The 22,252-nt window shown below is 48.3% G+C and overlaps 3 protein-coding genes across 3 annotated transcripts; all 3 read right to left on the reverse strand.

Annotated features, from left to right (window-relative positions):
- Positions 1 to 6,295: 6,295 nt before the first annotated feature.
- Positions 6,296 to 7,389, reverse strand: BKA55DRAFT_514507 (Ccc1 family; the record flags this gene model as incomplete). The annotated part of the gene is made up of 5 exons (XM_046187971.1): positions 6,296 to 6,537; positions 6,589 to 6,679; positions 6,727 to 6,940; positions 7,128 to 7,181; positions 7,229 to 7,389. 5 exons carry the CDS (start codon positions 7,387 to 7,389, stop codon positions 6,296 to 6,298), a joined length of 762 nt encoding a protein of 253 aa, XP_046048182.1.
- A 3,322-nt stretch (positions 7,390 to 10,711) lies between these two features.
- BKA55DRAFT_691720 (chaperonin 10-like protein) lies at positions 10,712 to 11,833 on the reverse strand (the record flags this gene model as incomplete). The annotated part of the gene is made up of 2 exons (XM_046199670.1): positions 10,712 to 11,712; positions 11,773 to 11,833. The coding sequence occupies 2 exons, from the start codon at positions 11,831 to 11,833 to the stop codon at positions 10,712 to 10,714; spliced, it is 1,062 nt and encodes a 353-aa protein (XP_046048183.1).
- Positions 11,834 to 12,050: 217 nt separating this feature from the next.
- On the reverse strand, positions 12,051 to 12,915 carry BKA55DRAFT_70100 (uncharacterized protein). The gene is made up of 3 exons (XM_046200586.1): positions 12,769 to 12,915; positions 12,503 to 12,709; positions 12,051 to 12,443 (listed from the first exon to the last, which is right to left on the reverse strand). The coding sequence occupies exons 1-3, from the start codon at positions 12,882 to 12,884 to the stop codon at positions 12,269 to 12,271; spliced, it is 498 nt and encodes a 165-aa protein (XP_046048184.1). The 5' UTR covers positions 12,885 to 12,915; the 3' UTR covers positions 12,051 to 12,268.
- Between the last annotated feature and the right edge of the window lie 9,337 nt (positions 12,916 to 22,252).

A 22,252-nucleotide genomic window follows, 5' to 3' on the forward strand; every position in this document is an offset into this window, starting at 1 on the left:
GTCTGGCGCGAGGCTAGTAAGCTTGAGACACCGGGGAACGTAGAAGAATTGATGCACGGTTTATGGATGCTTCACTTGATACAAAGGGGATGGATATAACATAGCCGCCGTGACTGGGGTTCTCCTCAGATCACGAAACATATACTTGATTTCAATTGCTGGCCAATACTGTGAACCATTTGCCTGCCACGAACAGCGAAAGACACTACGTTTGCCGACAATATGGTCAAGTCCCCGTTTAAATGGAGGGGGAAACTGTTGTGCTTTCAAGACGTTCGCGACCCTGTGCTTACTTGCATCGGCGGGTTACTTCTGAGTAAAGAGAATGGGGCGTTGTATTGGAGCCATGAGGCTTATGGCATAGAATGGGCAACAGGGGGATTCTGGTAGTCAATATTTCCGATCGCAGGGGTACCGGTCATAAGCATTTGTGTTACTGAACAGTGGATATCACCAAGTCCCCACGAACTCAAGTCTGGCACGAGCCCGATTCGCATGTCCTAAATAGTCCTTATGGGATGGGATGGATGGAAATAGAGCGGAGATAGACACGTCCATGGAAACAAATTGGGGGTTATACGACAATTTGAACTACACCACAATTAATAGTAAAAGAATAGAGTTCTAGAACGGATCCTCCAACTTTTGTTCGTACTGGAGGTTTAGATTAGAACATCGGTTGGACAGACTGCAAAGAGAATACAGGAATAGGCGTTCAAACCTCCACCAACGTGCACGGATAAGCAAGATCTAATTCACGAAGATAATCGAGAAACAGGGGTGCTCAGAGGCGAAAAGTGTGTAATTTACAAAATTACAAGCAGTCCTTGGTACAGTAGACGCTAGGCTAAGGGATATAGCAGTCACAGATCTCATTCGCTTCCGATCAAATCACGAGAAAAAAAATCAACAACAGGTCGATAGTTCTAATCATCTCATGGTGCCCTGGCTATTCAGCATCTCTGGGATCTGGTGTATATGACTCGTGAGCATCAGAAACCAGCTCAATCTCGTCATCCCTGATACCCCATTCGGCGTAGACCTGTGGTGTTGGCCGCGACTTGAATTTAGCATTGCTGGATGAATGGCCCGAGCTAGATTGAACTAAGGCATTACCTCGATCTGTTATATGTGTGGGAGTCAGTGTGTCCAACAGCCAAGTAAAGCAAAAGTTGGACTCCTTACTTGACTTGGTTGATGGTACCCCCTTGCTTGACTTGGTTTACTCGATGAGGGTGCCTTACTTTACTTGGTTGGCCGCCATTAATCGACCGATCACTAACGATGTTCATTTCCCTTCTCTACCCCTATTCATAGACCTGCGTTAACATACCCGTTCGAAGCAGGTGTTTCTGGCATTCAATCGCTGCTACGGTGTCCGAGCCAAGCCGGTTCCGTTCATCCGTAATCACCTTCTTCGTCTGGGGAAAGACATGCTCACACTCAGCGCTCATTGCTGGACAACTGAACAAGTATGTAATGTATGTATATATGTATAATTTTCGTCCGGGGGGCCATCAGCCCCGAAAAGTCCCCTACTGGGGCACAGGACGTGCTGAGCTAGGGGTCGCTATCTATGATCTAATTACACAGTGCGCGCATTTTCTGCAAGACACAATAACAGACCACACTATCCAGCATATCATCGGCACGAACGGCGCATCGTATCGAGCCTATTACCCGTCAGCGGGATGAGCAGGGGCAGCTGATAAACAGTAGCCGCAAGATAAGCCTGTGACCAGGTAGATTATGGTAAAGCCATGGCTGCGGCAGCTCGAGGTTGCCTCAGGTAGTCACGGCCAAATGAAGATCATACCAGCGCTCTTCATCTGACCGAGGCCAGGTAAGAAAGGGAGGCAACAAAAGAGATGCATAGGAGATAAAGAGGGAAGGAAGGGCGTGAGTGCGTCTCGGGTCATTCTCGTCTAATAGCGAGGGCATATCTTCCCAAAGAAGGCGCTCGCTTTGGATAGTTCAATGAACTTGGTGAAGTCTTTTCCTACTGCGAGGTTGACTGCTCCATTCGGTGAGGGTGCGAACCTCATCCGATGGCGCGGCGGTACCTTTCTGCAATAGAAGATATGATCGGGTGCCTTGCGTCGGTTGCACGAGCAGACCAGTCGTGCTTCACTGTGGTCGAATCTCTCGTGATATGCTGCAAAGTCCCCGTGGAGGGATCTTGCTGCCAGCAGACGTTGCAAGGCTGCACGTGGGACCGAGAGTTCCGGCGGGCAACCTGTGGTCGCCTTGAGATTGAGTCTCTTATACTGCTCAGGGGCAGAGGTGGACCACCACGTCTCGAATGCTTCTTTCGGTTTCTGTCTTGCGATCCTTCGCAAGTATGCTAGTGTTGGCTGAGCCCCTTCAGGCTCGGGGGCTGATGATGCTGCTTTGGCCAGTTTGTCGGCCTGTTCGTTACCAGGGATGTCGGTGTGTCCTGGCGCCCAGCGTACCTGTGTGGCTCCATGCGATGCCGCTAGTGCCTGTAACTCGAGAAAGACGTCCTGAGAGGAGTCGGACGGTGTGCCTCGCAGGAATATGGCGGCCGCCATACATGGGCACTTTCGTTCGTTCGTTCATTCGTTCGTTCCGTTTAAAACGTTTATGCATGTTAAATCGTTTAACCGTTTAAGGGCATCCTAAAACCGTTTGAACGGTTAAACGATTTTTCAGCCCTGGCACTCGAAAAATCTTTCAAAATGTCAAGCTCCGGAGACCTTCGCTTAGGTCCAGGGCAAGGATCACGACCATTGTGAATAGCTTCACGGTCAGCGTGAACGCTACACCATACCTAGCGTCAGGTAACAGCCTGCTGCCTATGAGATCGGCAGACTGAACACAGGTATAAGAGACCGACTCTCGTCGCTCTTTAGATAGAAGAGACGGTCCTCAATCTACACTGATCTTTTGTTCAATGTCTGCATTCGTGTATCGGTGCTAGGCCGACACAAAACCCATTGATATTGGGTCTCAATCCATGATACCAAGTTCAAAATCTCGCCTTTTACCTATCAATATGTCATCTGACACATCGTCTATTATTGGTGCTACAGAAAACCCCCCAGATGTCAATGGATTGCCGTCAAACTTCCTCTCAATTATGGACATCACGAAGGACCGTTCAAATATACGCGGACGCAAGACTGGAGGTAAAACCATCTATACTTGCACTGCGTGTGGAGATAAACGATACGACCATAAGGCAAATGCTGCCAATCACGTCAGAAACAACCACCCCGTCGCATCCAGATCCACCAGGTCTGTATCGGGCACCCAGCGCTCAATCTCCGCACATTTTCGCCCTGTAGCAAGCGAGGACGCACTTCGAAATGCCTTCAACCCGCAAGCATATCAGGAAGCATTGATCAGCATACTCACGCGTCGGAGAGTGCCCTTTTCGGCTATTGAATGGGACGAGTTTAATCAACTCGCTCTCGCTTGTAACCCATACATCAAAGACTCCCTCATTACCTCACGGCGTACGATGGTCCGATATATTGCAGCAAACTATGATTTTTACAGCAGCGAGGTCAAGGACAGTCTCACCACCGCGTCAAGTCCGATTCATATCTCAACAGACCTCTGGACATCACCGCATAGACATTCTCTACTTGCTGTGTGTGCACAATGGGTAGATAAAGACTACAAGCTTCGTAAGGCACTACTATCTCTACCAGAATGTGCAGAGAGTCATTCTGGAGAAGCTCAAGCGCAGGCTGTTATCGATACTTTAGAGAAGTAAGGGATACAGTCAAAACTTGGTTGGCACACGGGTGACAACGCGACTTCAAACGACACATGTCTTGAGTCTATACAACGCAAGCTAATGAGTAGACATAAGGTTAGTTAACTACGCAGTTTAGGCTATAGGCTGACATTGAGTGGATTAAATTCAACGCAAAAGGACGTCGTATACGCTGTATCGCGCATATCATTAATCTATCCCTTCAAGCCTTCCTTCTCGCATCTTCTAAAGAGGCTCTAGTCGCAGCACTCGAGTCAGCATCCGGTGTCACTGGAGAGGAGCTTCTCTCCCAGTTTTCCGAGGTCCTAACCTCTCATCGAAAGAAGGCTGCCGCCGAACGAAATACAACAAAGAGAAAGAACGGAGAGCCGGCCAGAAAGCACAAGCGCAAGGGCAGCACGGCTAGCAATACGTCCGTGATATCGGCTGACGACTTTAGCGGCGTTGAGAACGTCACTGCATTACGCAAGCTTCATGGCTTAGCTGTGTGGCTAAGTTCATCAAGCCTCCACCAGAATGCGTGGGATAAGGCAGTGGGACTGCGTTTAGGGATGGATAATCGTACCCGCTGGTCGTCCTGGTATCAGGTCATTGATCGTGTGATTAGGAAGAAGGACAGAATCCAGTCCTTCATGTCTGATCACGAAGAGGTCATCGGAGACAATCGGCTATTAGTTGGAGATTGGGAGTTGCTAGGCAAAGTACATACGTTTCTTCAGCCATTTGCTTCAGCAACATTGTATGCAGAGGGAGATGACTCGTCTATCTCACAATCGTTGATGCTGATGGATATGTTGTTACTCCATTACGAAGAACAACAGGTACCATTCAATCTATCCACATCAAGTCGATTACTAACATTGTATCAGAAGATATATCAGTCGGATGAACACTCCGACGAACGGATGGTTCGAGCCATCGATATGGGATGGTTTATCCTCTCTAAATACTACCGCCTAACTGACCAGGTTCCCGTATACGCCGCCGCTCTCCTCCTTGATCCCCGTAAACGCATCGCGTATATCAAGCAGAACTGGCCAAAGGAATGGCATGAAGATACTATTGCCTCGGCCACAGCATTCTGGCAAAAGGAATTTAATTACGAGCAACCCAGCGACCATCCCTCCACCCCGACGTCGATGCCACCACCGCTGGCAAAGAAGCCAAATCAACTCGCGATACTATCAAAGAAGCTGGAGGTTAGGACTATTAACGCGAGTGTTATGGATGATTTCACTAGCTTCATCAACGTTGATGCAACAGATATCCCTCCGGATTGTACGCCTCTGGAGTGGTGTCAACCACAGCAGAGAAAGCAGTATCCGAAACTTAGCCGCATGGCTATTTGCATTCTTTCTATCCCAGCAGAGTCATCGGAGCCGGAGAGGACGTTTTCTGGGGCAAGAAGAACATGTTCATGGGATAGATTACGAATCACATGCAAAACTATCGAGATGATTGAATGTACGGGCAATTGGTTGCGTCAAGGACTCATACAGCCTCTGCATGAGAACGGGATGGGTTTAATCGGAATCCCACGGCCGGAGGGTGACTCTCAGGACGTTGACGATAGTGGGCATTATTTCGATTGGTATTAGAGCAGGCGCGGTGGATATTTCTCACCGTCATAAATCGTTCATTCGTTCGTTTAAATCGTTTATTCGTTCGTTTAACCGTTTGCAATATTTTTGAACCGTTCAAACGTTTGAGGAAATATTCGACCGTTTAAACGGTTTGCCTATGTATGAGAACGAGCAAGCAGGTCTTGTCGCCCACGGAAAGGCTGCTGCTACCACCGTCCTCGACGTCAGCAATGAGGCCCTCTCTTGGCTCAGCTGCTTCTTGCACCCGAAGAAGGCTGAGGCAACTAATACTGTCAACTAAAATTTCAACAAGTAGAGAAGGCCACATTGTCGTCAACACTACCACGAGCTTGAATGGCCTAAGGCCGTTGTTGCTGGCCATGGTGTTATATATCGGCGCCACTACACACATGTGATCTAGTGGGAATGGAAGACCACTCAGATAATGACTAGATAACACATTCGCATCTAAGTCGTCAATCCAACAGCAACTAGGAATAAGCATTCTAACAGCCGATACTACCCGGGAATTCATTCTTTTGGCTGTGCGAAGACTCAGCAGCGGTCACTCGTAGAGGTCTAATCAAATACGCACTGACCTTAAAGGCTATATCTGTATCAGTACGGATCTGCACTGGCGACTATCTCAGTCCGAAGAATAAGTCTCTGATAGTGTTCTAACAATGGAGCAAGTTAAATTAAGGAACCTTCGCACGGTCGAAAGGATAGCAATGAAGAGGATGAAGTGCCGACAGCGTCATTAGAGGGTCGAGGAGGGGAGGGTCTTGGGTCCGGCGGGCCTTGTGGTGCCAATGATAGATGTAATGGGTGGAAGAATTACCATATTCACTTCCTGTTATATCACTCGTAGCGTGCTAGCCATGCAAGATATGGATTGGATCATGTCCTTAAAGTGACGCGTAACTCAATAATCGTCTTAAACCCAGTCACAGCTTGTCCCTCTTATTCATGTTATTTCAAAACCTTCATTTACAGCCCATACAATACCATAACTAACCCCGGCGGCAACGCCTCCAACAAACAAGGTCTCTAGAGATCCGTAGAGGGCAGAATAATAGCCGAGTCCAGTAACCACGGATTTGACATATCCGAATATGGACAGCATAACAGCTGTAATTGCAATTGAGGTGGTTAGTGCAGTATTGATATGCTTGCTCACGAAGTAGGGCAGCATGGGGATCAGCCCGCCTTTCAATATTTCATTAACATCAATTGGAATCAGCAACTTGATGTACTAACCTACGAAATATGCTAATCCCATTGTAAAGGCGGAGAGCCATGGTCGAGACCAGCTGGGCCGCTCAAGCTTCAGCTCAAAGTCCATCATAAACTATATACTTTCAGGTTGGCGCTGTATCGAGAGATCGGAGTACTCACATTGACCCATGATTCTGGATTCTGCCTGAAACTCTGGAGGATAGGTAATATTTCTTCTCTGCTGAGGCCATAGTTTGTGAAAATTTCTACCAAAATTTCTCCTTCAAGTTGCGGAGTCCCTGTGACCTGACGCTGCTCACGTGCTTCCTCTACTCGAAAGTGATGTGCATCCGTAATCGTGGCAAGATAAGCTCCCAAACCCATACTTATACCGCTATAACTCATGAAATTCGGTAGCGCCTGTGGGTACGCGCTAGCCTGTTTCTAGCTTCTTAATTGGCCTAGCTGTAAATAAAGATCTGATGGCTTGCTAAATATTACTATTGGTCAAATGGGTGAAATGGCTGTGCCTAGCGTGTATCCACAGGCGCTACCGAATTTCATGAGTTGATGCGGTAGACCCGGCAAATAATTCTGCCATTCCGCCAAGAATGACCAACTTTGTGGACCCAATCCTGGTCTTCGTTAGCTCTAAATCATATCAGGTAGAAAATGAACCCACGAAGTCAAGCCAGCAGTCACCGCGAAGGGTACTGTTAGGCCATCGGCAAGACCGATGACGGCGTCGCGAATGAAGCCGCTCTGTGTTGTATGCCTTTCGAGCCTTTCTGACGCAACTTCATCCAACAACCCTGACGTTTCGAGTTCACCGGAATTAGACATTGGGTCAGTCTCTACTAACTCGCTGCCATTGGCCATAAATAGCCGCTTATGATTTTCCGTCCGTGGTATCTCTTCAGGCGGCATAAAGCTCCGGCGGGGTCACGACAGGGGTGTAGGACCTATCAAAATGAGCGCTACTTGAAGTACATTCTCACACACCTAAATTTGCGTGTGATAGAAGTACCAGCAGTCAGCCGTGTTACAAATAGCTACATCACATACTTTGCAGCCGTACACGGTCTGCACCCTTCGTTCATTTCCTGATATCGGCTGTAGATAACCTCCTTTTTCCTTCTTCCTTTTAAAGGGTCGGGCCTGACCCTGCCGGAAGCCTTTGCAAGCTAGGCAGCTTGAATGTATGCCCCGATGGACATGATTGATATCTCTTTGTAGGTGAATTTGCCGTGCTTCTGTATCCTCGATGTCTTCTTCCATTCCTGTACGGCCTCTCTTCCTTATGTGACTTTCAGTTGCGTATCTGTTGAAAATGGCATTATAAATGCACTCCTTCCAAGCTTTAAGCGTGCTATAGGGCTTCCAACGAGGCTGCCGTGTTTTCTTCTGTAAAATGAAGCTATTCGCAAGTGCGACTTCAAGGAGGAAAGACCAAAGCAACGCTTGCCAAGGACCGCGCCGGAATCGGTGCTGATATGTTGTATAAGACCGTATCTGATCGCCGCGGTCAACGTGATTCATTTCATCGTTATACTGAGCGGCAACAGTAGGAATAGGGATTATCTTGAAGCTATCACCATTGAAGACCTGCTGCAGGCGCTGTGACTCTGCCTTTGTGCCTCTTTTGGCGGGCTTTTTCCTCTTTTTTGGTGTGCGCTCGTGAGGGGCTCCGCTAAGCACAGTTGAAAGGAAGAGCACGATGCTGCTATCTTTCCAAGCGATTTGGATGACCTAAGGAGAAAGGAAAAGGACAAATTAGTAAGGGAAATACAGGTAAAGCTGTCCATACCTGTTTATCTTGTGTCGGGATCAAATATACCTTATTATATTGCAAAGCTATGCCGTCAGGAGCTTTTCCGGTCTCTTTTATATGCTTCATCTCGGTGGTGATGCCGCAGTTAGGGCGTGCCGTGCCTGTGGCACCGTGGCCAAGCTGCCGAAGAAGGCGGAAGAGCTGCGGCGACGAGAAGAGGTTATCCGTGAAGACGTGATGTGTCTGCGTTGACAGCCTTTTTAGTAGGTGAACCACGACGCTTTGTGTATTGTTGAGAGGAATCTCGGTCCGTAGCTTTCCCTTCTTGCCATACGGCGTTGGTGTAGGTAGCTCGACTATAACAGCCTTATATGGTGATGCCTTCACGTGCCAAAGCCACTGCAGAAAGAAGCCCTGTTGGGCGATAACCCAGACTTTGAACCCCACGGGCGTGGGTTTATTCTTGACGACTGTTGTCTCTTTTGATCTGCCTGTAAAAGGGATCATACACTCATCTACAGTGAAGTTAGTCCCTGGAGAATAGAGCTCGATAGACACGCTTTGTATGTGATTAGACCACTCTTCAGCCGCTTGGAAGGTCTTTGGAAGGTCGCTCTCATCCCTCACATCGAGCTTGGTGTAGTCAAAAGTGCGGAAATACCTCGTGATCAGCTCGAACTTCCGTAACGGCATGAACTTGATGATTGAGTGAAGAGGGCGCTGATCTCCTAGGCTAGGGGACTTCCAATGGTCTTTGATCGATATTTCCCTATGAATTCCTAGGTAAATAAGGACCCCAAGCCATACATAAGCTGTTGCAGTAGAGATGCCTTCCCACTTGAGAATGCGGGACTGTTTGGAAAGGGGGGTATTCCAGTTGTCAATAATGCCATTTTCAAGTAAGTGAGTGACCCAGCTGTTGGTGTATTTAATCCATGACTGTACAAGGGAAATAGGTACGAAAAGCTGGAATAATTCAAGTGGTTCCTTGGGTAGAGGGTTGATCTTGAAATCACGATATTCTAGGTTAAAAGGTTGAAAATCATCACCGCAGCCCTCTTCGGGCGGAAAATTAGGCACGCCGGTGGGGTCATCAGCCGCCCTCAAAGGCGGGGTATCAAAGCTGTGATCATCTATATAATCAGGTATCTCTTGGGAGCTCATCGTTTTAATTAAGACGCGTTAGGGTCAATTTGTATGAGGATTTTGATGATTTTGGCTGTGTTGAATGAAGAAGCTGTCTGACGAGAACTTCACGTACCCCGCAGGTACTAGTGTTGTTAGTAAGCAATGTGGGGCGAGTGACCTGCCGGAGCCTTATGCCGCTCAAAGAGATAACGAGAGGAGAGAGAATTACTACAAGACAGGGTTCTTCCGTAAAACTATATCTACTATCACTTATTTTGCCATTACGTGGGCCACTACACCGCTTCGAGGATTTTACATCATCGTTATTTCATACTGAGAATATGGCGCGACAGTTAATCATTTGGGCGGCTTGGCAACATTCTTCCAGTGGCTAAACTCTAAGTTGGGGAGTAATACTATCATCTCTGCCCGATCTCATTCGCCCATTTTTTGTTCTCTGGTAACTTGTCAGGAGGTCCTGTTCAAGCATTCCCGGGTACCCGCAGCTAATTTTCATAAAGCTACTCTTGAGCTTTCCTGGATCACAATATCCCGCGTATGCCTTGGAATTCAATATTGCAACTCTGTCTGGACATTTGGATTCTACGATAATTACCGTGAATAATACAGAATCTGCGGCATAAGTATAAATCGTATGCTCCAGCAAATACTGGAGTGATGAAATGGGGCCTCATATCCGAAGCTGGAGACCGTTGAAAACGGGCTGTCTGGTGGTATTAACAAGATGGAGACAAAGATAGGATGGAGAATCAATCATCTTACCAGTAGATAGCATGCATCGTGCTGCCTTTCCTCCGCACACCTTTATCTTTACCTGCTCTGTCTGAAAATCGCAATGACCATATTGACACTCTGACTGAACGACTCATCAGAGTATCTTAAAGCAAAGGGGAACATGGAAAAGCGAAGACGAAAACCGTAGAGGGCGGCTCTTTAGCTGAGTTCTCGAGTTACAACAGATCCCTATCCAGAAGTAAATCGAAGCATGGACGCAAGCCAACCAGATATAATTTTATTCGGACTAGATGTCTCCAATCACGCAGAAGGCAACAACCTCACTAGGTAAGACAAGCCACGGCTTGGAGGCAGCCAGGTTCTAGCAGGAATGAGAATTGGTAACATTCATATCAGTACTACATAAAATAGAACAATCTTCCAGCTAAAACTGTAGCCAGAATGGTGATTTAATGCAATCTCTCTCAACCTGACCAGCCATACTGCCATCGCACAACTTTGAAACCGATATCACTTGCTTGTATCAACCACATACCGACCCACAACCTCATCCTTGAGCATCATATCATAGACATCCTGTAGCTGACTCAAACCAGTAAGCTTGTGTGGCGCTTTAATCAGGCCAAGTCGGAAGAATTCAATAGCCTCGGCCGCATCCTGGCGGTTACCCACATAACTGCCTTTGACGTTGATCATGCGAACGACAGTGGCAAAGATTGGTGCTTTAAGGTATGCATGGCCCGGCATACCAATACACACAATGCTTCCGTGCGATCGAACATAGTTGTATGCCTGCTGGAATGGCTCCTCATGGGTTGCGAGCACGAGGACAGCGTGGGGCCCGAACCCGTCTGGGACCGCGGCCCTAACATCAGCGGCAATATCTGAGGACTCTTGGAAGTCGATAAACGCTGCTGCGCCCAGATCTTTGCAAGCTTTGGATTTATCGTTCCCTGCGTCGATTGCGATGCTGTGGACACCCATGGCCTTAGCGTACTGTAGAGCGAAGCACCCGAGGCCACCACCTGCACCAACTATAGCGACATATTGCCCCGGACGAACACCAGATTCCTTAAGCCCCTTGTAGACGGTGAGTCCTGCGCAAAGGATAGGGGAAACGTCTTCCAAGCTACACTCGCTAGGGATGCGGGTGATATGTGCCGCCTTGGCAACAGCATATTGCTGGAAAGTGCCGTCGACGGTATAGCCGGAGAGAAGAGCTTGAGGACAGAGCTGCTCATCGCCTTGCAAGCAGAAAGTGCAGTTTAAACAAGAGCCATTTAACCACTTAACCCCAGCGTGGTCACCAATCTCTATGTTCGTGACAAGCTCACCCTTGGCGACCACGACACCAGCGCCTTCGTGACCACCAACTAGAGGTATCTTCCTCGTCAGTGGCCAATCGCCCATCATAGCATGTAAATCGGTATGACAGACGCCTGAATACTTCACATTAACCAAGACCTCATCAGGGCCTGGCATATGCACGGGGATTTTCTTATGAACTACCACTGTTAATTGATATTAGCTATTAGCGTACCAAGTTAGAGATAGAAAAGGGAGACACATACGGCCGCCGGGCTTTTCGAGTACTTGCGCCCATTGCTCCTTTGGGATTTCAATAACAGGCATAGTTGGTAGTGTATCCGGGAATAAAAGCTCGGCAGAGGTGAACCGGCTCAGTATCCATCTGCCAGTAACCGGGGAGAAATCGAGACGACTTGTCAATTTTAATAGTAGTTAACAAACATAATAGGTCCCCCCGAACTCACCAACATGTTCCATGGAGCTGTGCAGGATAAATGAAAACGCAAGCTATCATATGATTGATGGCTAGCCACGAAGTCAAAAGTGCAGTAGTTCGACTTCGACCATGCGATACAAACTCTCCTTGCTGAATTTAAGTTCAGCCACGAAAGCTTGTACTGGCAGCACAGGTGACAGAATGTCTCAGTATGACGCCTCACACAAGGTCCCCACTCGGCACGAATAGTTGCAAATCTCGGGGGACAAAGTTCGTGAGGTCATGATTACTCGGTATTGGTGAACCCCTACGCATTGTGCTTTTCATGTGCCGGTTCTGACATGTGCACACCCCGATGGCATGAAGTGTGATACGCACAAGGGACAAGTATAATGTTGCCCCAGGTACCATGGAGTAATGCAACCCGAATGGAATGTATGCCCACACGGTAACCGACGGACGATATCACTATCCGCCATCGTTTCCAAGCATATAGCGCTATATAACAAGAACAGTCAATTTAAGAATGAAACTCTCTGTTGATTTAAATGGCTTACCAGATTACGAGCGCGTCGGGCCAGGCCGAATGTTCTCCTGGGCCCTCGATTTCCATCTCTGTTGTTACTTGCTTATACACCCGCAGCGGAGCTATTGAGTCTAGCTGTTGCAGGTTGCTAACCTCGGAGTTTGTGCTTCTCGACGATTGGACGCTCTCTGACTCTGAGCTTGCGAGCGGGTTGTTACTAGGGGTTCTGAATTTAATGCTTCCTTATTGTTAGCTCTAGTACATATGCTCTTATTTGTCGACCAGGGCACGACATACTCGTATATGAGAAGGATATATAAGATAAGAAAAACCACGATAATGATGATTATGGGGATTGGATGCGCTGGGGTTTGGTCGTCTTGGCTCGGTGGGGTACTATTTAATATCGTCATGATTGCTTGATGGTTTCTTAATCAGACCACTTAGTCTATCATTCCAAAATGCACGAAGCGCGTAACCGCCGGATTTATATTATAATGTTCAGCTTCGAGCCTATATCAGGCTCACGTAGCTTGAACTTTTCGTTGGCATTCCTACGCCGGGACCATGGTCCGCTATTGGCTTTGGCCTGTTGTGGTCTGATCTGGAAAGTTTATGTCGAAGGCTCCACGCAGACTCCTTATTTTCGCATGTGATCTTATCCCCCTTCCTTCCAGGTCAATCAGGCCCCCAACTGCAACAGCCTTACCCATACACAACCAGCCGCCAGTCGCCGCCAGAAGAGTTGTCACTGCAAAGCTAAAAGGTCGCTCGGGGATTGCCCTCCGCTACCCACTCAAGCCATCAAGCCAATAGGTGCGATATCCACAGTCCTGATAGTGGTAGTCGGCGCTGCGGCTCCACTAATAAAGACAAAAGCAACCTTCCACCTTTTGCGAGCGCACAATGATCCACGCCCTAGCCCACCAAAGTTTAGTCGGCTCAGGCGGAAGGTTCAGGCCCAGGAAGCGGCCTAAACAAACTGTCTGATCTATAGATACATAAGGACAAGGAAATTGATCTGTCAATCAAACACTTCACATGGCAAAAACCCAGGAATGGGGCTTATGTAAGCGAAAACAACAGATCGGCGCCCGCTACACGCGCGCCCGGATGCGCATTTAGATTTTTTTACGTTTTCTATAATAACCTAACATTTCATTCATATTAAATTATAAAAACTCTGTATGTAATATGTAATAGCACCATAAATATGCTTATGATCTTAATTTTCTTATTATAATTTTCTTTAATTTTATTATAATTATTAAAAGTTGAATGAGACTAATCGCGCGCCCGGGCGCGCGAATTTCATGAATGATGACTAAGCGCAGGTTGAAATACCTTATAACTAATTGAATGTTAAAGATATAGTGATTAAAGTAAGATATATATATAGATATAATGTAATAGATATCATAGATATTTTTCCCTAATTTTTAAATAAATTCTACTAATTTTGTAGAATTTAAAACGTAAAAAATCTAAAAGCGCGCCCGGGCGCCTCTGTAGCGGGCGCCCAACAGATCAACCATATGACCTTGACTACTCATCGAAAAATACAAATCTAACTAAAAACCGGAATCGATACTACCGGCGACAACGCGGTCCTTGTTGGGAATCTTCATTAGGTACCGCTATTCAATATCCTTAATAAGATATTCTTCGATTGAGATGCAGTTGAAGTCTATGCCGCAATGCTTCCCTATTTAACTTCTGCACTTCGAGGGCCAGGGCGTTACGATACCTTGATTTGTGCTCTTGTCTAATTCAATGCTCGCATAAAAGCGCGCCGGTTACATTCAAGGATTTCTAACCAGGGCCTTCTTCGGCGGATCACCGTAATTATGCTCCTCATCTTGTTTTATGCTATGCGATTCAACTGCTGATTTCTTGGCTTACAGTTATGTATTTGCTTCAGCGACTTGTTATCCACTGCGGATGAACTTGGTTCTGGAGGGGGTTTTTTTTTTTTTTTTTTTTTTTTTTTTTTTTTTGCTAACGCGACAGGTCGATTTTTGTCTTGCTGTGGTGCAACGTCGTGTAGTGTCGCACTGGATGTGCTTAAAATGGATTGAAGGTCGGGTCATTCATAATGAGCAGCAGTAGTGAGTTGATTGGTTCTATCTTCTGTGTGGGGTATTCCATCCCACAGGTTTTACTTTAAATCACCCAGCTTGATTACTAAGGGCTGTTGTTCCTGAGGATCATTGAGACCATGCCCGGCCTGCGACATGTAGTCTTCTTGATGACCGTATTCAGGCCCACCAACGTATTTTAAAGAGCCAAGAGGAGACTATCATTCCTTCCGTTCTGCAGCAAGAGGCTCTGAGCTATGCTTTTTCGCACAGCCAGCTCCGCGTTTCAGCCGAGGCCATCATTCGATAACAAGAAGATAACAAGCACTGGGCAAGCACTATCGCATCAACTGAGTAAATTCGTTAGGGCCTGTGGATCCTATTAGCGTCAGCCTAGCCCAAATAGGAAGGTCATTACATGCGGCTCTTCCCCGCACATATCAGACGATCAGGCCGAAAATACTCAGACCTGGCATCTAATTAATCGCACACCACAATTTACATCGCAATTGAAGCTATCACCACATTTATTATATATCAAAATGTCCCCTGTAGCGAGCTCTATCAGTCCCCAAAGTTCTGGGGCCGGCCGACCGCCTAAACCCAAGAAACGTGGGCAGAAGGCAAAGCCAATCCCAGCGCAGCCCCCAAATCAAATCCAATCAAACAAATTGCCAAACAAATCAATCAAATATGCCAAAATTTTATTTTAATCAAACAAATACAAGATCCTCGATTTGAAATAACATTTGATAGATTTGATACACAACATGCCATCTAGCCTCCATGCTGCCAAACCGTCGACCGCGCTTTCACAGCTTACCCGGAACCTGGCTGGTGAGCAACCCCAGCCAATCAAAGTCATCCATCAAGCCCTCCATTAGTGAGCTACCCCAATACCACCGTCAGGCTGGTGGGGAAGAAAGTAGCTCCTTAACTTTTACGTCCCGTCCTAGCGACATCAAGTCGCGTCAGTGCTAGTTTGTTTACCTTTTAACGCGTACTATTCCTCCCACGAGTCGACGCCTAACCCGATGGAATCCGACGACATCATGCTTCCTTCGCCTCCACCCTCTGCCTTTTCTTTTCTTCGACCACCGAGGAATTTGGCGAGTCAATTCGAGCTGACGACGCAGTCGGCATTGCCAGACCACCCTACTGTTGCAGATCTTCCGTGAGCAGTGTGGAGGAACAAAACGATATGTTTTGGAAGAGTCCTTGTCCCGGAAGGGCTCAAAGGGTCGGAAGAGCTGGATCAAGCGCCATGGAATTTTTCTTGTTGAGATTGACACTAACGACAGTCCGCTGAGTCCTTACTGGGCCTGTCGTCTGTGCGACGCGAAGGGTCAGCCTGAGTTCTTTGCCGCTGCTGCTACGAGTTCGGCAGCGGACCATCTCCGCAAGTATGTGAATGTGAATGTGACGTCGCGAGCTTGAGCACTATTGACCAACGCCAGGTCTCACAGGATTTTCGAGAGCAGTCAAGCAGCTGATCCAGATCTGTCAACCGATGAATCTGAAGGGCCTAAGCGACGACGCTTGCAGTACAGTACTGTGCCGCGCGCCAGAGTCAAGACGATCCGAGAATTGAGCCTGGGACTTCTGATTAACACCAATGTTCCTTTTTCCTTCTTCAGCGATACATTCTTTCAGCAGCTCGCTTGGCAGCTTGACCCTCACCTATCTGACCAGATACCATGGAGCCGGCAATCGATGGGCCGTTTGCTGGATGACATGTACAAGTCTAAGAAAGATGAGATCAAGCAGGAGCTCTCAGATGCCCTTACTAAAATCCATCTGGGGTTCGACCTGTGGGCATCGCCTAATCGGCATGCTGTTATGGCAGTCACAGCTCATTTTCTTGACCGCCAGGGCAAGCACCAGTCGCGCCTTCTGGCACTCCGTCGCCAACTCGGATGTCACAGCGGGGAAAATCTCGCGGTGACGCTCGGGCAAGTTGTGCGAGAATGGAAGATAGAGGACCGAGTCGGAACCGTGATCTCGGATAACGCATCTTCGAACGATAGCTGTCTTCTGAACTTCTACGGAGATCTCGACGCAGAGATGGGCCCGGCAGACGTTCGGGCCAGACGTATGCGCTGCTATGGGCATATCTTGAATCTGGTCGCTCGTGCTTTCCTCTACGGCGAAGATTTCGAGGCTTTCGAGGCCGAATCGCAGGTCTTTGACCTTCTCGGCCGGCGCGAGGATGACCTACGACACTGGAGAAAGAAAGGGCCGGTGGGAAAGCTCCACAATGTTGTCAAGTTCATCAGATCTTCCCCTCAGAGGTGTGAGCTCTTTAAGAGGATCTCACGCGAGAACGACGAAGCACAAGAATATCTCCTGGCGAGTGAGTCGACGGCAGAGCTAGAGGTCGTCATGAACAACGACACGAGATGGAACTCCACTTATCTCATGATCTCTCGAGCGCTCGTCAAGCAGGGAGACATCAGGGCGTTCTTGGTCCATCCAGAGGTGGAAAAATGGTTACCAGAGGCCGACATGTTGAAGGGGGATGACTGGAGACTTTTGGCAGAAATTAAACATATTCTTGAGCCATTCTATCTGCAAACTATGAGAACGCAGGGTTGGGGCAGCGAGGGAGGTAATGGACGGCTTTGGGAGGTAATGACAGGCATGGAATGCTTACTGGAACACCTTGAGGATCGGAAGCTGTTCTATCAAGCTGTTCCAGACGAGGCAGCTGGAGAGAATACCAACTCGCAGGTCGAGCTAGCCCGGGGGCGACCAGACCGAAATCGGCAGATTCCTGCCAGATTTAGGGATTGCGAGATGGACATACACCCGCGAAAGTCAATGCAAAACTCCTTGCCAAGTCGTGGCTCGGGACAATGTGATGATGGATCAGGCAAGCCATCAGGATCATCGGCAGTTGATGACATGGGAAAGGATCACCGACGCTATCTGAGACTCTCCATCATCACCGCCTGGCAGAAACTCAATGAATACTATACCAAACTTGGAGAGTCACCGTTGTTTGCCGCATCCATCATTCTCAACCCATCACTAGGCATGAGCTATCTGGAGGTGAATTGGGCGTCAGAAGAGCAGCTTGTGTGGGTGAGGGACGCCAAAATTGGACTATCTGACTACCTGGACCGCTGGTACCGCTGTAACCGGCCGGTGGACGAGCAGCGAGGGGCAATTATTGAGACTCCGGCATCCCCAAGCGTGCTGCAGAGAACACCGGTAGACAGTATATTCATGTTGAGACAGTGTGGCTAAGGTGGTCCGACCTACTGGTGGCTGGGATGTGGATACTATTTAAGGAGCTGTGCTCCTCTCAGGCACATGTAACTTAGAACATACAACAATACAATGAACCTATTTGTTTTATCAGGTTATGAGCCCGGAGGGCACTGTTTTCTCTAATTCTAAAGCTGAGTGTTTCCTGTCTCCTTTCAACCTCTCATTGCTGGCACAAGAAGTCGAAAGACTTCCTTCCACTGCGCATGCACATTCAGCATAACCTGGAGCTATCTTCTTCGCATATTTTGCAGAGTTTATGAATCAGCTGACAAGACATGTCTAGAAATATCGCCAGAAGGAGCCTTTGATCCCTCCATTCAAGTTACTGAATTCTAATCATTGACTTCAAGCCATTGATAGATTCTCAGACTGCAGCCTGGCTTACGAATTGTCAAACAGGCCACGATAGGAGTAGTGGCCTGACTTCGAGATTGCAGAGACGAATGTCAGCCTACTCAGGCCGACATAGGCCAAGATCGCCTGAAAGTGGTCTGTTAGAGAGTCGGAATCAGACCACCACCCCTTTTCTGGGTCGGCGGGAGAGTTGCAGTCAATTTCGTTCCCCTTGGAAGACGAAGCAGACAACCTCTACAATAAATGCCATTGCAGCAGACATAGCTATGATCTCTTGACGAAAGCAAGAGGGCTTCCCAGATCCCAATGCAAAACTAGGCAAAATCGGCCGTTTGCTATACTCTCCTACCACCGGCTTCTCGAGAACCCCACAATGTCACTCCCCAAGGAACCGCTCAACCTCGTGGGCAGTCCCGGCACCATTCCAAAGCTGGAGCAAACCAGCCAGTGGCTAACCTGGAAGAGAGAAATGCTCGACCTTCTGGACATGTGTGGATATGGAGACCTTCTGACCAGGAATTCTCAACCACCAACAGAAGGTAACGACCTTGCAACCCAGATTGAGGCCTGGAGGAGCCGCCAAGATCGAGCATGCGGTGCCATTCGAAGTCGTCTCGGTTATAACGCCCGAGTGTTTACCACGGGGATCTCGACGGTTCAGGGAATGATCAACCACCTTGAAACCCGATATCGGCCCGTCGGAAGCGCCATCTTCCAAGAGCTCGACCGCAGGTATCAAGAACTCACCCTTGAGTCTTGCGATTCAGTCATGGAATACGCAAATAAGCTTCGTCAAGTCAGGGCTGAACTCTTGGAGATGGACGAAACCTGCCAGATCGGGGAACCGCATTTTGTCAATAAGTTCCTTTGTGGACTTGGTCCGGACTATGAAGTGTTTCTCACTGCCTTCAATCAGAACCATAATATTCTTCCTATCCGAGATCCAAACAATCGCGACGTTGTTCTCAAAGAGGCCGTCACGTTCGAAACCGCCATCTTTGCTGTATCTCAGGAGGAGGACAGACAAAGAAGCGCTACGGCCAAGATTCCACATAGAGCCATGATGGCTCAAGATGTGTCATGCTGCGGATACTGTGGAAGAAAAGGGCATGACAAGTCAACTTGCTGGAAGCTTCACCCCGAACTCAGAAGAGATCGTAGTAAAGCTGGTTACGACAGACGACAACGGAAAATGCAGAGTCGGGAGAAGGAAAGGGAGAAGACGACTGATGAACTGGAATCTGCCACGCAGGCGACTCCTGCATACCTTCAACCTGATCAAGCTCGACTGGCTCTCTGGCAAAATGACTTCCAAGGCCACCTTGGATTGATTGGCTCATCAATCGGACCTTCTAGTCTTCACGCATCTCTCCGAACTCAGGCCCTCGAACGTATCCACGTTTTGGACAGTGGGGCCTCATCGCATATCTTTTGTCGACAGGAGAACTTTACATCACTTCACAAGTACCACGGTCTCCCGATCAATGGTATTGCGGATGTAAAGGTCATGCCAGGAGGATGTGGAACGTACTGCCTCCGTGTGCAAGGGCCCAAGGGGTCGCAGAACGTTACTCTTGATAGCGCTCTATATGTTCCAGAAGGACACTCTAACCTCTTGTCCGTGTCAGCACTAGAGAAGAAGGGGGCAGAGGTTGTCTTCCGAAATGGAAAGGCAGTGGTCACAAACAAGGGAAAAGTCGTCCTCACTGCGACAAGAATCTCAGGTGTCTACGTGGTTGACGAAGCTGAGGAAGATCATTTTCAAACCGCTTTGGCCTCCTTTTCGGTGGGAGATCCTCGACTTCACCTTTGGCACGAGCGACTCGCACATTTAGGAGAGAGGAATATCAAGAGACTGATGAATATGTCTACTGGAATTCGACCGGATAATTCTACATCAAACCCATGTGGGGCCTGTGTGCAAGGCAAACTCAGGGAATGTCCTCACATTCGACCGATCAAGAAAGGCACTTACCCTCTGGAGTGTATTCATGCGGATATTGCCGGACCATTCCCAGAAGTGGGAGTAGACGGGAGCCGGTATTGGGCCTGCTTTATTGATGACTTTACGCAAATGTCCTGGGTGTATCCAGTCAAAGAAAGGTCAGATTTTGAAGAATGTTTCCAACATCTATTGGAACAGTTCGAAAGACCGGAAAGACGATGCCACTTCCTGCATCTTGATCGAGGGGGAGAAAATCGAAGCCACGTCCTGACCAGGTTCTGCCGGGACAGAGGAATTAAACTTTCCTATACAGCAACTGAACAACACGAACAAAATGGATTTGCTGAAGTTCTCAATCGAATCATCCTGGAAAAACTCACACCGACACTGATCAAATCCGGACTCGCTTTGAAATGGTGGCCGTACTTTCTCAAGGCAGTAAACCGCATCCGAAATCTCTGTCCTACGGCGAGCATTTCCACTACTCCTTACCAAGCCTGGTATGGAGATGTTCCCGACCTCAGCCATCTGCGAGTTCTTGGCTCACGAGGATGGGCTCTGCTTCCATCCTCTAAACGAAAAAAGATGCAGTCAAAGAGCATTCCCTGCCAGCTTCTCGGCTATCAGGGCAGTACGAACTATATACTTCTTGACGAAAGGGGACGAGTCTTTGTGTCTAATAATGTTGTCTTCTCTGAAAACATCAAAAACATCGAACCAACACTTGACAATCTCACGCATCAAACGAGTGACCGGAGGCCATCGCAACGACGACGAGTAGTCAGAGAAGGGGATAGCGATGTGAAGAATGCCATCGTTCTAGAGCCGTCGCCCCTTCCGATCGCGTCGAGAGAGGCGAACAGAAGCGGGGAAACAGGCCGTGGAGAGACGACGCCGGATGAGCTCCTGGTGGGAGATACAGGATGGGATCCAGACCAAGAGTCAACCAGATCGAGTATCCATGTTGCCACAAACGAGCGCGAAGTGTCGTCGGAAGAAACAGAGGAGCATGCAGAGTCTCGGCTGCCGGAAAGATCGACCAGGGGACAGCTGCCATCGAGGTACATACTGGCCAGCACAAACTTCGCCTTCCTAGCAACAGTTGCAGAACAACTGTACCTAGTCGCTCGCGACATCGATCAGTCCGAACCAAGAACCTTCAGGGAAGCCACGCAGGGTGTACATGGAAAACTCTGGTGGGGAGGATTGAAGGATGAACACAAGTCTCTGGTCGAGAATGGTGTCTGGACCTTAGTCACGCTTCCACCAGGACGAAAGGTCCTTCGAGGCAAATGGGTGTTCAAGCTCAAAAGAGGAGAAAATGGGCAAGTTCTGCGGCACAAAGCCCGCTTTGTCGTGAGAGGATTCGAGCAAAAGGAAGGAATTGACTTCAACGAAACCTTCACCTCTGTTGTCAAGCCGATGAGCTACAAGATGATATTTGCCATCGCGGCAGCACTAGATTTGGAACTGGAACAAATGGATGTCAAGACGGCCTTCCTCTATGGCCTCGTAGCTGAGGAGATATACGTGGAGCAACCCGAAGGATTCGACGATGGTAGTGGCAGAGTATGCAAGCTCTTGAGAGCATTGTATGGACTGAAGCAAGCACCAAGGGTGTAGTACGAGACTCTGTCAACCTTCCTTGAGACGCTCGGTTTCAAGCCTTTACTTTCAGATATGGGAATCTTTGTGAAAGGTCACACGTTCATTGCGGTCTATGTGGACGATCTACTTATTGCCGGGCCCTCCAAGGAGGAGATCGTGGCGGTCAAACAAGCTCTGTGCAACAAGTTCAAGATGACAGACCTGGGTCCATGCAAATACTACCTAGGCATGTCGCTAAGAAGAGACAGAGCAACCCGATCGATTTTCTTGTCGCAGACGACCTACCTTGAGAAAGTACTTAGAGACTTTGGAATGGACCAGTGCGCTCCCAATGCCACACCAGTTTCGACAAGCAAGTTCGGAGAACCAGACTCGGGCTATAAGGCAGCGGACGAACTCAAAGAGTGGTATGCCAAGGCGATTGGATCCTTGATGTATCTCATGCTGGGGACGAGACCCGACATCGCTTTTGCCGTCTCCTTATGCAGTCGACACCTAGCGAACCCAACCAACGAGCATCAGA

The sequence above is a fragment of the Fusarium redolens genome (genome assembly GCF_020744475.1).
Source record: "Fusarium redolens strain MPI-CAGE-AT-0023 chromosome Unknown BKA55scaffold_10, whole genome shotgun sequence".
Classification (NCBI taxonomy): domain Eukaryota; kingdom Fungi; phylum Ascomycota; class Sordariomycetes; order Hypocreales; family Nectriaceae; genus Fusarium; species Fusarium redolens.

What these genes read in the sequence shown, in the direction of transcription:
- BKA55DRAFT_70100 (XM_046200586.1), bottom strand. Translation starts at nt 12,884, where the DNA reads ATGACGATATTAAATAGTACCCCACCGAGCCAAGACGACCAAACCCCA. An exon ending in TATATCCTTCTCATATACGA is followed by an intron (nt 12,710 to 12,768) that starts GTATGTCGTGCC and finishes ACAATAAGGAAG; the next exon opens with CATTAAATTCAGAACCCCTA. An exon ending in CCCGACGCGCTCGTAATCTG is followed by an intron (nt 12,444 to 12,502) that starts GTAAGCCATTTA and finishes CTTGTTATATAG; the next exon opens with CGCTATATGCTTGGAAACGA.